We start from the raw sequence: 17,079 nt of genomic DNA on the forward strand, positions 1-17,079 counted from the left end.
TTAATATGCAAATGATTAACTCTTTTGAACTTTTTCTTTTTGGTCCAATATCTTAATTTAAAGCTTTTAACGATCTAATATGATGTGGGACCCCCTGTAAATGGATCCAGTCTATTTGGAAACCTGTTCGTATGTAAATATTGGAATGTTGCGCTAGATTTATGAATTTGTATGTTCATGATTACTTACTTTTATATTTAGGAATGGAATGAAAATTGTCAGATTGTTTCGTTAACGACGTAGAAAAACACCGAATAACGAAGAGATCGTCTAAAATTTAATATATCGTCGCGAGTTCGTTTTTCGGGTCAATAAAGTTCAAAACTAACAGTTCGGTAGTTTCAACCTTTCGTTTTTTTTGCTTTGAACAATATAAACCGAAACGAATAACGATTGTTTTTTTTGTTCGTTTATTAAAAGATTAATAACCATAACTAATCTCAGTGAAATGACTAAATTCCTGTATAAATACAAAGTACAATGGTCCTTCTATAGCTAAAGTGCGCCGGGCCCGTGAATTAAAAAAATGGGTTTCCTCAAATATTTCAGCCACTTTCAGTATAGATTATACACAAACATACTTATATACCGTTTATATAAATAAAACTCTTGCTGACGGAGATCTATATGTTTTATAAATAACTAGCTTTGGAGCCCAGCGCTGCCAAGGTTACTAAAAGTTACTCCTGTCGTTTACCCGCAATTGAACGTTTTTACCGGGAAACTAAGTTTTCGCTATTAAAGTCTACCTACTTAGCTAAGAATCTCAAAACCAAACTAAGAACATTCAAAATGTGAGGCAAATCGGTCCAGGGGTTCATGAGTTATGATCGGACAAACAAACAGACAGACACCCAAACCGAGATCACAACTTTATATTTATAGATGCATTATACTTTTAATTCTAAATCGTCTCTCAATTCCCATAATTATTGAGACTCTCTGTAACTAGAGATGTGCATTGTTTTTGTGAACAAAAAACATTTTTGAAAACGATCGCTTTAAACGAAGAAGATTGCTTTATAAAACGATCAAAAAAAGAGACGAACTGTTTAAAATAATTCGACCAATCTTGAAAAAAAACTATCGTTTATTACGAAACGAACAAATTTTCCAAAAAAAATAATTTTTTACTGAATGTTCAATTTTTTAACAAGCTTTTGAAAAAAAATATAGTTTTTTTACCTTATCAATTTTATCGAACGAAAGATTTTACTGAACGATTTTTCAGTGAGAAAACGAACAAAATAAATGAAAAATTAACGATAATTTTAAGAACTAACAAATTTTTTTTGTTGAAAAATTGAAAAAAAAGAAATAAAAAAAGCCCAAAGAAGCCCATCTATATCTGTATCGCTCTGCTGTTTTTAACAGAAAATTTATAGAAAATATAGTTTATTAAATTAAAACAAAAATAAATATCGAACAATACTAATAAACATACTGAGATAACCAAACAACTGTGGAAAAAATTTCGTCTTCTCTCTTATTTGGATATTGATTTATGTATATTGAATGCACATTTAGACCTGCATGCATAAAGCTATTGAACTGAAAACGATACTTCAGACATTTTAAGTGTAATTGATGTTGCCATTATAGTTTAAAAACAAATAAAGTTCGTCCATGTGTACATTGCACAATGGATTTATTTAATGTTCCCTGAGTCCGAATTCAATGAATTTTAGCCGCGTCTCAAATCCACCAAAAACCAATTTCAATTGAGCGCCGACTTAAATCCTGAAAAATTGAATACAATTTTTAGTGTAACGAACCATATTTGAGCCGCGGCTCATAATTCTTTATATTCGGCCTTTGTATCATTTAAAACAATAACTTGAGTCTAACTGTCGTCTTCATATTGTAGAAAAAATATGTATTTTTAATAAATTAAAGAATGTGCAAAGTCCACAATTTGTCCACAGTTATCACTTTATAAGATAAAATCGATCAGAGCGATAAAAATTAATAAATAAGTGATAATAATTTTAATAAGTGCTTAACAATAATAAAAATAATATTAAAAATTATAAAATAACAAAATAGTTTATAAAAAAATAATATAGTTTATTTAAGGACAGGTAACATTTTCTTTGATTTTTGTTTTAAGAGTTTCTAAAGGAATTGAGCTTTTGCCACAAACTCTGATTTTCTAATTTCAATATCGCTGCAACCCAATTTTGTAGACCTTTGAAATTTCAAACTATGAATGCTGTTAGATCAAATAATTTTAGTTTGAAATATCAATGGTGTATATCATCAGGTTGCAAAGATATAGGGATTAAAAAAATTGAATTCGTGGCAAAGACTCAAATCCTTTATCAATGACTAGACTAGGCAAATCTTTGTACTAAATAATGCAAATATTGAATGCCCTTTCGTTGCAAGGATGAAACACCAGGAAACCCTATATCTTTGTTTAAAAAACATGGACATTTTTGTAAAAAATTTTGTTTTTGTTCTACTCCCAGAGGAGGGGAAGAAGGCCAGCCACAACAATTTCTCGTCCGAGCCACATTTTCCTCAATTTTCTTAGCCGAGCCACCTCATCATGTTGGAATCTTCAAACCCATGGGAATGATGTCAAACTTTACTTAGGTAAAACTTAAATCTCTTCTGACTCCGTAATGGCTAACCTTCGCAATATAAAATAAATAGCAAAATATTTTGCATATCTCTGCCTATCACTTTCTCCATGGAACCCCCGGAAAAATTATATTGTTTTCACTTTAATTAAAGTTCTAATTTAAGTTCTAAAATAAAAAATCTTTGCGGCATTTTACTCCAGGAATATCTGAAAATGCGCGTAGAAAGGTGAACATTTTTAAGGACATTGAACTCGAAATCTTTAATGCAATTGAAACTATTTTTTAGATTTACAAAACTTCAAAATTTCATTTATGCCCTAACGTGGCCCATTCTTAAAAAATAGTTTTATCTTGGAGGATTATACACATAAAAGTAATAATGGAAGGACGAGGATTTCGAGGTGGCTCGAACGAGAAAATGAGAACAATGTGGCTCGGACTAGAAATTAATGTGGCTGGATTTCCTCCCCTCCCCAGAGACTGTGTTTGTTTTTAATCAATGCAAGAAGAAAGAAGAAGTTAAACTAAGTAGAATAAGTTTAACGATCCTTCTCTTTAACTTGAACCGGCGCACAGAATAAGTGGTTTAACTACAACTAAATAGTTCAACTTCTAACAATTGAATCCGGTTCCTGGTGAATCTTCTGACGGTTTTAAAAACCTTTATTTCTTTAAGTATTTTTGATTCTTTATCTCTCTGTTGTTGTCCATGAATGTTGTTTGATATCTTGAAGGATCATTTTCAACATAATTGGACTTTTCATACATCTGATCTGTGCTGTAGTCCTCTCGGTCGTAGTCCCAAGTCTGATAGGGCAGTCCTGCCTGTCCTCCTTGTCCTTCCTGTCCTTCATGGTATGCCTGTCCTCCAAGTCCTACGGGTCTTGCTTGGTAACCATTGTAAGGAGCCTTGAGCAACTCATTCTTAACCTCACTGCCGCCTTCCCACTATAGACACAATTTTATCAAGAAATATTTTCCGCAAATCATTGAAATCCTCAAAAAAAAGCCCGAGCAAACATTATTATAAAGTTAAAAAGTTAGTAAAGGAATATCGATCCAATATTTATTAACCCTATCACGATTGCGGTTTCTTCTTAATAACTTACGAATGGCTTATTTAGAACTATACAAATTCTTCACTTTTTCAACATCAAAGTTTTGAACTTTTTTATTAATTAAGCTACAGGGCAAAGACTTAATTTTTTAAGAAGACCTTGAAAAATGGATTTAATAACATGTGTCATATGTTAATATTTGTCGAAAGTAAAAATAACTATTTTGAAAAAAATTTTGACATACTTTTTGAACTTATTGAAAATCCTCCCTTACACCCTAAAAATTAAAGTTAGTGGTCTANATCAGTCCCTTTAATTTAGAATTTACCAGATCAGTCCCTTTAATTTAGAATTTACCAGATCAGTCCCTTTAATTTAGAATTTACCAGATCAGTCCCTTTAATTTAGAATTTACCAGATCAGTCCCTTTAATTTAGAATTTACCAGATCAGTCCCTTTAATTTAGAATTTACCAGATCAGTCCCTTTAATTTAGAATTTACCAGATCAGTCCCTTTAATTTAGAATTTACCAGATCAGTCCTGTATTGGTTGACTCCTCTAAACCCATCTTCACGTCTTCTAGATCTTCTGTCCCCTGTCATTCTTCTCATTAACCTGTCCAGACCCCAACCCTAAACCATTCAACAATTATTCTTTAATTTCTTCGATTTTTCAGACGCTCTGAGTCCCTCTCTCTTATATCATTTATGTAAGCGTAATGACAATTAATCCCCTTTATGCAAAGATAGCATTACTCGAATTACAACGGTACTAACACCCTAATCTGATCAAAAATGTGGAAGATACAGTTGTTTTTCTAACTTAAAAACTGTTCAATTCTGATATTTGTTTATTATAAGCAAGAAATGCGAGTAAGTCACTTTGCAGAGAAACTGAAAATGGAAAAAATAGTTAGGAGAAACTAAAACATGCTCATTGCTCATCTACATAATCTTATTCAACCTCGATCATGCAATAATCAAAGAGAATATAACACATATTAGAGTGGAATGTAGAAAATCCCTCGGTATGAATTTTTTCAGTCCCTTTCAGTCTGAAAGGGAGTTCAAAGTGTACAAATCATGTAAATGTTCACAAATTATATGCAGTAGAGTACATTAATACAGTATGTTCTCTAGACTACCCATTTCAATTTCGAATTTTTTAAAGCTGTTAAATTAACTTTATAAAATGAATTAGGTGAATAAAAAACATCATTTGATTTATAGTTATAACGGAAAATCATCGTTTGTAAAGTGAAAGGCATAGAGTCTATGTGAAATGATCATTGGTCAATTATGAAACCAGCCTATTTCATAATTTGGTTTTCTTTTAATATTAATTTTAGATTTTCTATAAAATGATGTTTCAGGGCCCAAAAAGTTGTATATCACAAATATGTGAAGTACACATGCAGTATGGAAACAGTACAACAAAATGGCCGTTTTACACTTTTTTCTAGTAAATTCCACTCTAATATATATTATATTCTCTTTGGCAATAATAATTCAATCCCTTTAACAACCATTTTCTTAATTAAGTATTATTGTTTTTTTTCGCAGATTTTTCTAAATTATTTTATCCTGACCGTGCTATCAGTAATTTCTTTAAATTTTCACTTTAAAAGCATAATTTTACAATTATAATTAAATATAAAGAAAACGACAAATTGTGTAAATTTAATATTTAAGAGGTTTTATTCATACTTTAGTCCTACCTGCGACAATCCTAGATCTTTGGTAATTTGTCCAAGGGGATCAGAAACAAAATCCTGAACGTTCTGCTCCAGTCTTTCAAACCTTGTCATTATCATCATTATCATCATTATCATCATTATTATCATTATCATCATTATCATCATTATCATCATTATCATCCTTATCATCATTATCATCCTTATCATCATTATCATCATTATCATCAATCATTATCATCATTATCATCATTATCATCATTATCATCATTATTATCATTATCATCATAATCATCATTATCATCATTATCATCATTATCATCATTATTATCATTTTAATCATTATCTATCGTCATTATCATCATTATAATCATTTTCATCATTATCATCATTATCATCATTATCATCTTTATCATCATTGTCATTATTATCTCTTTAATAAAAATTGTCTTAAAATAAACTTACACTCCCATTGGTGCTTTCTTTTTCATCCTCGGACGTTTCAAAGAGTTCTCTCGACTTCAAGGAAGCTTTATTTTGAATGAAACATTAGGAATTACGAAAAGTTGAAATGACGACACACTGAACCAGTAGTTTGTAAATGGCAGAATCGGAAGACTAAATATAAATTTGTAAACAGGAGCGTTTAGTAGGGGTGAGAAATATTGGAATTCAGCCAACGCCAACAGCCCTCAAGACGTCGTTGCGTATTATTAAAAAAATATTGCAGCAAAAAACAATTTACCCACTCTTAGTCGTTAATACAGGGATAACCAAAAATAGAAAAGGAAAACGACATTAAAGCAATACTGAAATGCATTTGATGGTGTTACAAAGCAAATAGTTTTGTTATTATGTTATTTTATCACTTATTAAGTGAAATGGGTCTGCACAATTGCCACATTCCCATGCTCATAGTACTATTTAAAGTTGCAATTTGAGCTTAAAAGTCGACTTCCTATTCCAGAATTTTCTGGTTATCACTGTAGTATTTTCGTATTATCTGTATTATCTGGTTATTATCTGTATTATTATCAATATTATCTGTATTATCTGGTTATTATCTGTATTATTATCTGTATTATCTGTATTATTATCTATATTATCTGTATTATCTGTATTATCTGGTTATTATCTGTATTATCTGGTTATTATCTGTATTATTATCTGTATTATCTGTATTATTATCTGTATTATCTATTATCTGTATTATTATCTGTATTATCTGTATTATCTGGTTATCACTGTAGTATTATCCCTATTATCTGTATTATCTGGTTATTGCACTGAATTATTATCCGTATTATCTGTATTATCTGCAATCTGTATTACCCGTATTATCTTGTTATCACTATATTATTATCTATATTATCTGTATTATCTAGTTATTACTGTAGTATTATCCGTATTATCTGTATTATCTGGTTATCACTCTAGTATCATCTGTATTATCTGTATTATTATCTCTATTATCTGTATTATCTGGTTATCACAGTAGTATTATCTGTATTATCTGTATTATCTGTATTATCTGTATTATCTGGTTATTATCTGTAGTATCATTTGTATTATCTGTATTATCTGTATTATCTGTATTATTTGTATTATCTGTATTATCTGTATTATCTGTAGTATTATCAATATTATCTGTATTTTCTGTATTATCTGTATTATCTGTATTATATGTATTATCTGTATTATCAGTAGGATTATCCGACAAAGCACGGATAAACGGCGAGAGTAATTATAGAGTTTCTTGGGCAATGCCACGGGTTCTCAAGGGAGTGTTATTGAAAAATGAAAGGGGGTATAGGCTTACGGCGAAAATAAGCGCTTTTGATCGCTACTAATCTTACTTCTATCTGATGAGAAAATTGTTAAGAACGACTCATACCTAAGAACGTAGCGTCCACACAAATTCAGAGAGTTGCAACATCCAACACGGATAGTGAACAGCTCAATTTAATTCCAAACAAATCATTCAGATATTACAAACAACAGCCATCGATTATTTTTCGACGCATTCTTATATAGTTTATATATACGCAACAGATAGAAGTAAGGTTAGTAGCGATAAAAAAGCGCTTATTTTTAGCTGTAAACCTAAACCACCATTCTTTTAGGTTTTAAATTTCAAGGTAGTGAATGATAAAGACAAATATAAAAGTTTCCTTTCAATATCTGATAATCCAGGCAAAGAGAACAGATTATTCTAAACAGATAATACAAATTATGAAATTATGTTTTTAAGAAATGTGAAATCATATGGGTATTTTTCTTTATAAAATAGATCTCCTTCAGGGTTCAGAACAAAAAACTTCGCGAGTAAATAAAGTTTTTTTAATGTTTGAGTTTTGTAAAATTCATATTTTGATCGTGTGTATGTGCAAAAGGATAAGACTTTATATGGATGAATATCCACCCTGGATCACTCTTGTTACCCCAAAGTACCGGATTGTTTTATAAAATGAAAAAATTAAAATTTAAGTAAATTATGCTGAAAAATGTTATTATTGTAATTTTAACTCAACGCGAGGTGTAAAGGATAAAGATAGTTTATATTTAAATTGCAGGGATGAATTGCCAAGAATTAAAGATGCCAAATTTATTTAGAATTAAACGTCTAGACTTTTATATTAGGCCTTATGTTCTTTTTATACAACCTTGAATTGTCAAATACTTAAAATTTTATCGATATGATTATCATTATTATTATAATTATCATTATCATTATTATCAAAATAATTATTGTTATTTTAATATTCATTACTATTTTTATTATTATTATTATCATGATTATTAGCACTATGATCATTATTATCATTATTAGTATGATTATTGTATTTAAATGCTTACCAAAGGCAAGGGGCGCTATCTGACTAATCATGAATGCAACTAAAATAAAGAATAAAATGTAAGAACAGAATCCAAGTGCAATTTAAGAAACTCAAAAATTGAATTTGTTATTTCCATGTATTTTAAAATATGGTCAAAATTGATAGATAAGAAAATATGAAGGGAAAAATACTTTTTTAAACTCAAAAAATAAAACTTTATTGACGACCTAGTAATTAAGGTTTCAAGCGTAAGAAAACTCTCGTGAAAAAAAAGAATTAAGCGAAATTTCGCGAAAACAATTTTCGCGAACAAAAGTAATCCGCGAAAACCATAAGTGTTGTTAATGCAACAATTAATTGCACAGAAAAACTTTTTGAATTCTCTGCTCTAAGAGCTCAACATTAGAAGTTTTATAATATCATAATTAATAATTTCTCTTCCTTTATTTTAATAAATGGTTGACGAAGAGAATTTTGATGAGACGAAGCGAAATTTTCGCAATTGTTATTTTGCGAAAATTTCGCATTTTTGGGAGAATTGAAGAAAAAAATGAAAATCGAATTTCTCGTAAAGCCCTCGATAGATTTTTTTTAATTTCAACGTTTATAACCTGCACTTTGGTAAGGAGTTGTTATCATTTGAAGACTTATAGATTGTCTCGATAAAAGTTGAAATAACCTGCTGTGAATAGTGAATAACTTAAAAAAACTATATTTTATGGCACATCCTTGAATACAAGAGTTTTGGGCCATCTTTAGCGTCTCATATTGTTTGTTCATTAAGGAGTTAATTATGGCTGGTAAGTGGTAGGGCAGGTAGATAACTATCAACCTCCTGATTGATACCTCCGGCAGCAGCAGGTAGTGCGCCGAGTGCTACGCTGCCCAAGGTCAGGTTCAGCTGGTTGGTCAATCCGACCAGGTCAGGTAGCTGAAATCCACTCTCCGGTATACTAAACATAATCCGGTAAACTAAACATAATCCAGTATATTAAACAAAATTCGGTATACTAAACATGATCCGGTAAACTAAACATAATCCAGTATATTAAATATAATCCGGTATACTAAACATAATCCGGTATACTAAACATAATACTAAACATAATCCGGTATACTAAACATAATTAATAGTATTCTGTAAAATGAACATAATGCGGAAGACTAAATATAATCTGAGCTGGGAACTTTTGTATTGAATACTTTTAATCCAAAAGGATTAATCTCAATATTGAATGTGGGAACCTTTAATTTTATCTCTTTATTTAAGTTATTCATTCCATACAAGGAATGATTACCAAGTGGGATATCGAATAAAGATTAAATTAATCTGCAGATTATCAAAAGATTGAGATAAAGCATTGATCTCGGTATCCACAATACAAGAGTGCCAACCTCAAATAGACAAAATATGATCTGATAACTGTTAAACATAATTTAGCTCATCCTAAGATCAAGAATGGTGTTAGGAACTTTCCCAAAGGCATTTTTTCCATGGAGACTTCCCATGTGGCAACTTCCAAATGTGGAATTTTCCAAACGGCAACTTCCCAAAGGTTAGATTAGGCCCTCTGAGGCGCTGCAGGCTGCAGTGAGGGCCGAGCATTATGGCTATGATGGGCTAGGGGGCCGAACGCCACGCCAAGAACATGCTGCGCCGAAGACAGACTTTGGAAGTTGCCGCATGGCAAATTGCACTTTTGAGAAGCTGCCACTTGGGAAAATACCCTTGGGAAGTTGCCACTTAATGGAAGTACCTAACATGTTCTTAAAGTTTGAAGTTTACCTAATATTCGCTAGGTTAGGTATAAGCGCTGAAGGATTAAAAGTCCAATCACTGATATCATTTATTGTCTCCTCCTGTCTGTATCCCGGGGCTCCTTAAAGGAAAGTTTCGCCTATTTAAACATAAACTATCTACAGTGATAACCAGAAAAATGCAGAATGGGAAGCTAGTAGGGCTGGGCGAAGTTCTGTTAATGGAACGGAGGTTTTCGAAAATTAACGGAAGTGTCCGTTAACGAACGCCAAAAAACCGTTAATTCTTAAAATGGAACGGATTAGCCCTTTTTGAAAAAAAAATAACGGTAAAAACGAAAACAGAACATTTTTTTAAATGTTGGATTTCGTAAAAACGTGTAAAAAAGAAAATAAAGAACACATAAAATTTCACTTATTTTACTGTAAGATAAGCACTTTATTCTAAAATTATCACTATTAAAAATAATTTTATTTGACACAAAAACTAAGTTGACACTTGTGACGTGAGAATTCAGCTCCAAGTGTGTACAAATTCTACGTTGCCGTCTATTGTACTATAATCTATTTGAACGAGAGATTAAATGTATGTATGATATAGCGCGAATCCTTAAAGGGAGTGACCGGCTATGTAAGATAGTTGAGTATGCAGTGTTGTGGAAAACTTCTTTCGGTTTCATTTGAGACATATTAAACTTTTCAAAGATCTGTAAATCCTAAGTTTGAGCGCAAATTCGACATTCAAAACACCTACTTTGAGGGTGGATAAGTTTTTAAAATTATTTATTTAGATTATTAAATAACGACGACATAAAATGTAAAAAAGTTCTACAATAAACTACAGATTTCCAATGACCCTCCATGCAAAGATGACAATGTGTGCCCTTATAGCATTAATCTGATCAATGTTGTTAAACTTAATCTAATTTATCTACAAAAATACGTTTTATTGTTGAACGCTTATGTTTGCAGGCTGTTTTAAATTTTATAAATATAGATATTCACTTTCTAGAATTGGAGGATATAAATAATTTCTTTCAAATATTTGGAAACTGTTTTTAGTGTTAAATATTCGGTTATGACAGTTATACAGCTAGTGCATCGCGTCATTAGACTGTAGATAACATTTTTAAAGTAAGATTTATTAGAGATAAATCAAGATCATAAAATTATTCATAACACATATTATGATATTAAAATATGATCAACATTCTCATAAGAATATAATTGAACATATCATGGGTTATATAACAAAACAAGATAAGGTTATGTCATAGGGGAGTTCAATTTGCTCTGCATTTAAGGAATTGCAGATTTTCTGTATTTCTCCGTTCTATAAGTTGACTCGACAGTAAAAAGTACAGTGTAACACAACGAACCAAGCATTTTAGAGGATTTAAGATTTTAAGGGAATTGTAGGTTTTCTGTATTTCTCTGTTCTATCATAGTTGACTCGACAGTGAAAAGTACAGTGTAACACAACGAACCAAGCATTTTAGAGGAATTCAACTGGTTTTCAAGATATTTAAGGAATTGCAGGTTTTCTGTATTTCTCTGTTCTATAAGTTGACAGTAAAAAGTACAGTGTAACACACCGTACCAAGCATTTTAGAGGAATTCAACTGGTTTTCAAAATATTTAAGCACAGACCTCTTTTTACTGAATAAACAGTAAAAGGTTTAAAGGGTACCTTTGTAAATCTGGATTTGTCCTCTTTGCATGGAGGTTCACTTATAATTACACCAACAGTCCCTTTAATCTCGATTCCGTTTCCCATGCTGGGTTTTGACCAAAGGATATTTCCAAGAGGAATTAACTTAATCCTTCGAACTACAAATGGAACGGACATTTGCTTAATCCAGTGAATTTAAAGGCAAATTACGTCAAACTGAAGTAGATTGCACTTAAGATTGATAGATTATAGGTTTTCAATCATAACTTCTTTTAATGAGGAGCTTTTACACCCTTGTATGCCGATTCCATTAGCGCCTGATCCAATCAGGGTTCAGTCATGTGTTTGATGTCTACTCTGAACCAATAGAAATAGTATGGCGGTAACATCTATCTTTATATCTATCTCATTATCCAATTAGAGATAAATCCTTCAACACTAAATGGAAATATTTACTTAACAACTGAAACTGAAGCTGAAAGAAAAACAAAGATGTTTTGTGTGTCTATCGCATAGAATAATAAAACGAAGAGGTGAAGCTTAGCTCAGATGTACACAACCGACCTGTCTATTAATCAATTAATAGACAGGTCGGTTGTGTACATCACGATATGTTTACGTATCCAACGCTGTATAGAGCGATCGTATTTCTAAGGAGTGGTGTAATGTAGATATTTGAATATTAGTATTGATAATTAGATAGATTAGGTCAAAAAAATGTAAAAAATAATTTTTTGTTTAAAACAAATATCAAAGTGTGACACATGTTTCTACACCCATTTTTCAAGGACTTTTCAAAACTATAGTTTTCAGATCTGTAGCTTTAGTCATAAAAATGTTATGGACTATTTAAGATTTTTTACATACTCTGGTTTTTTATCGCCCTGCACCCTACCTTAGGCATAAAAAAAATACCAAAAAATCCTTTAAATTTCTATTTATGAAAAGTCAAAAAACTAAAGGGGGGAGCCAAATGCCCCCCCCCCCCGCCTGTTTAGGGTTAAGAGCTCCAGGTCGTCATCGTTGTTTCATCTTTGTGGGTAACCCTGCATACACTATCATATTTATGATAAAAAGTTGAAGAGACGAAACAATAAAAAGTGTTTGAAATAAGAATGTTTTCAGTTAAATTCATGCCCTATAGAAACTTAATATTTTTGACAGAACTTTTAGCTAATAAATTGAAAACCTACAAATTAGAAAATTGTCAAATGTTTGCAATCAACATCCTCGAATTCTATTTAAATAAAGAAAGAAAATCTTAAAATTGGTCAATTCCATAAAATCCCCCTTTAGAAATGCGATCGCTCTATATACAAGTGTACAGCGTTAGATTCGTAAACATATCGTGATGTACACAACCGACCTGTCTATTAACGAATTGATAGACAGGTCGGTTGTGTACATCTGAGCTAAGCTTCACCTCTTCGTTTTATTACTCTATGCTTTTGAGTAAAATCAAAACGAGAAGAGCTACGAGGTTACAAATTTGTACCAGTAATATCTCATTAATTGGACCTCCTCAGATCTGTCTAGTTCACAGCGAAGCTGGACCAAATAAGACAGACAATTAATCAGCAAATAATCTACAGTTCTCTTGTACTAACATTAAGAAAGAAAACTTTATAATTTAACCCTTTTAGATGTTATCTATACCTACTGCCCCGTGAAGAAAGAGAAGGAAAAAAACGATCATTTTTTGTGTGTTCTGAAATTAATTAAATTCTTTTATGGTTGAATGGTCTAAAAACTATTTAACCACAAACAGAAAATATTTAGGGGGATGTTAATGGATTTCTATACGCAACATTGCCATCACAAGAAAAGTTTCAAAACAAATTGTTATCTTTAAAAACAAATTGTTTTGTTAGGTTAAACTTACAAGATTCTAAACATTTAAAAAATTAGTTAATGTCAAATTAATGGTAAGGAATTAAGAATTTGCCACAATGATTTTCTAATCCCTAAATCTTTGCAACCCGATGTCGTGTAGACTTTAGATATTTCTAATTACGTATTAGATCAACTAATTTAAGTTTGAAATATGAAAGATTTACATGTTTACAGGTTGCAAAATATAGGGATCAGAAAATTTGGGTTTGTGACAAAAACTCAATTTCTATGTTTATTAAATAAAAATCCTTGATGTCTCCAATATAAAATGCTTTTTTTGCTGAGATATTAAGAAGTAAAAATATATTTTGCTTACTATTGTAACCAAATAAGGTTGCTTTTACCTATACTTGTCAGTAAAATCTAAACAAGAAGAGCTACAAGGTTACAAAGTGGAACTAGTAATATCGCATAAATTTTACCCTATCTAGCTGTCAACTAGAGTATGTGACGTGTTGCTCTTTTTGCAAATCATAGACAAGGATCTTTTATTTTTTCATTTTTACAGGAGTTTACTGTAGTTTTATACTGTATATATTGTACATTATGTGTGTTTTAATGGAACTGCCGGCGTAATTTCAAATGATCCTGTAAACAATATGTTTACATTATGTTTACAATGTGTTTTTTAAAACTGTTGAAAATTGATTGTTTTGGTTGTGGTTCTTCTACTGAAGGGACCTAACTTTTACTTCAAAATTTAAAAAAATTTAAGCCGGGTACATTTGAAAATCTTGTAGGAATCAATTAAAACTCTCTGATTAAAACTTAAGCGAAATTTGATTTCAAACAAAATCTTTAAAATGTGCCAAATTTATCAAGAACAATAACTTTTTAGAAAATATAATGACTTTTCGAATTTTTTTATTTTTATTTACAATTTTCTCAAATCAGATTTTATGAATTTAGCGAAACATTTAGTTCAACCCTCTTGATTAAATCTGATCTCAGGATATTTTCAATCTATATTATTTTTTTAAAATTTTAAAAATTAACGAAAAAATCAAACTTAAATGAATTTGCTGTATTTCAGTTCCTTTGAATAAAAGTTGAATTCGATAAAAAAATGGTTTCACTTGATTGCATTGAAGCACGATATATTTTATATATATTAATTCCGCAATGATCTGATTGATACTGATTTCCAGAGCAGCATATTAGATATACCCCCCCCCCCGGACACACACACAGGCACCTCCAAAACAACTCCCGGAACCATCCCCCCCCCCATACATCGTATTCACGGATTACTGGTTTTTAAAAACAACAAAAAATCATTATTCAAAACACTGATTATAGTGTTAAACGTCAAGAGGGGGTGGGGGCGTTAACAGGTTTGCAAAAAGTTTTAAAATAATACTTATTTTACTATTTTACTATTTTAGTTTCAAGTAACCCTCCAATCTCTTATTCAAGAATGTCAAACCATTATCTTAGTTACAACAAGTAACCACGTCAACCTAAATTAATTTTCTCACTGTAAAACAAGGATATATCCATCATTTTTTCATTTATCTATGTAATAATTTTGGTAAATTTCTACAGGACTGAGTTAGAATAAAAATATATCGAAATTAACCCGAGTTTTCTATCTGCAAGAGTGAAAACAATTAAAAGTTACAGGTTTACAGTTGCCGAAAAGGAGTGAACTCCTGAAAATATGACAAATAAGTTTACAATAAAGTATAAAAATGATGGGGATAGGGGCATTGTTGTCATCTCCTCCTGAAGTTAGCATAATGTATCACTTGATGGGTTCAATTTATATAATTGTATAATTTATATTAGATTTGGCAGTAAAACCATATATTGAGATATGACCTTCGGCATCAGTACTAGCGGCCTTTAACATTGTCAAAATATCAAAACTGTGGAACAAAAACATTAAACAAATATTTTCTAATTTAATTTCCAAGGCACAAACCATTAGTTTTTGCTTCCCCCCCCCCACCCTCTCTTAATACAAATTGCTAATTTTGCTTAGCATAGCACAGACTTTAATTATGTCTTAAATTAATCTTAATTTGAAAATTATCTATTTAAAAACAAGTTTATGATTATTATTCGAATATTTTTAAAATCATTTACATTACGCAATATTTACATTTTGTGTTTTTTTTGTTTTTATTATGAAAAAACGACGACGAAAAATGTAACTCAATTTTTTCATTAAACTGGTGAGATGTTTAGGAACATATTTCTCATGATTTTCTTATTCTTTATGAATTTGTTCGCAGATTTCTCCAAGTGCTTCAAATGTCGTCTTTTCATTAAAAACTTCAGAAAATCCACAGAAAATGGTTTTGAACATTGAAACATTACACACCAAAAACTGAACAAGATTACAAGATTACTTATTTTCGAAGATAAGATTTTATTTTTATATTCTCTCCACCTGTTCCTAAACAATTAATTAGTTTACTGCAGAATTTTTTTTTACATTTTTCATTGTCGTTATTCAATAATTTAAATAAAACCGATTCTCAAAATCACCCCTCTAAATAAATGGACAATCTATGAGGATTTTAATGATGCATTTGCACTCTTGCTGAGCAAATATGCACCATAAAAACGTCTGAAAGGTCTCAAATGAATCTTCAAAAAATTCTCAATAATACTGCAATCTCAGTTCAAATACCATACATTTAACGCAATCAAATGCAAAAAAAAATAATAAATAGGATCGATAACTGGTTTAAATTACGAATAATGTTCGATAATTATCATTCACTATAAATGACCAATGCACCAATTTACAAACTTAAATAAAATTATTATTTTTATCAGAGGCCGAATTTAAAGAATTTGAGCCGCGGCTTAAATTTGGTTGGTTCCACTTAAAATTGTATTTAATGTTTTAAGATTTAAGCCGGTGCTCAATTGAAACCGGTTTTGAGTGGATTTATGACGCGACTCAAATTCATTAATTTCGGACACAGTTTGCTTTTCTTTGAATAATCGGATTTAGTAACAAATCATGATTAGAAAAAAAGATTTAGGAACAATAACATTTGTACAGAAACTTTTTTATTTTGCACATTTGGCTTGCGATTCAAAATAGGAAAGAACTGAAAAAGGGTTTAAAGGTCTAGAAAGTAATAAATAAGGACCATTCTGAATCCATTTTTAAATATTCTAAATTTAGGCTTTGGAAAATAAAGATAATGAAAAAATGTGAATAACATAAACTAAAACGCTGGATTCAAATTTACAACATACAAGATTTAAAAAATATAATTAAGAATTCGGAACTTTAGAAATTTTAAATATCGCCCACATCAATAATCAAGGCATCTCTAATTATAAACTCATTATAATTTTTATTTTCAGAATAGAACGTATGCAGACCACATTTTGGAAATCCCATGATAAAAGAGCACGTGTTCAGCATTGTACTGAAGTTTATCGGGACAAATACTCGATCGAATATATTTTGAAAAGTTCGGATAATTTTCTTACAGGGTTATCCACAAAGTACGAGACTGTAAAGACGACTTTTAACTCTTCAAATATGACAGTCCCAGGTTTAAATTACGTCTTTTGTTTTACACGTAATCTTTCAAAAACTTATTTAACGAA

At 30.7% G+C, this 17,079-nt stretch overlaps 1 protein-coding gene across 1 annotated transcript; it reads right to left on the reverse strand.

Annotated features, from left to right (window-relative positions):
* Positions 1–2,637: 2,637 nt before the first annotated feature.
* On the reverse strand, positions 2,638–6,010 carry LOC111701382 (uncharacterized). The gene is made up of 4 exons (XM_023472646.1): positions 5,806–6,010; positions 5,365–5,446; positions 4,178–4,279; positions 2,638–3,536 (listed from the first exon to the last, which is right to left on the reverse strand). Exons 1-4 carry the CDS (start codon positions 5,829–5,831, stop codon positions 3,252–3,254), a joined length of 495 nt encoding a protein of 164 aa, XP_023328414.1. The 5' UTR covers positions 5,832–6,010; the 3' UTR covers positions 2,638–3,251.
* Between the last annotated feature and the right edge of the window lie 11,069 nt (positions 6,011–17,079).

This window comes from Eurytemora carolleeae, unplaced genomic scaffold, assembly GCF_000591075.1.
Source record: "Eurytemora carolleeae unplaced genomic scaffold, Eaff_2.0 scaffold154, whole genome shotgun sequence".
NCBI lineage: Eukaryota > Metazoa > Arthropoda > Copepoda > Calanoida > Temoridae > Eurytemora > Eurytemora carolleeae.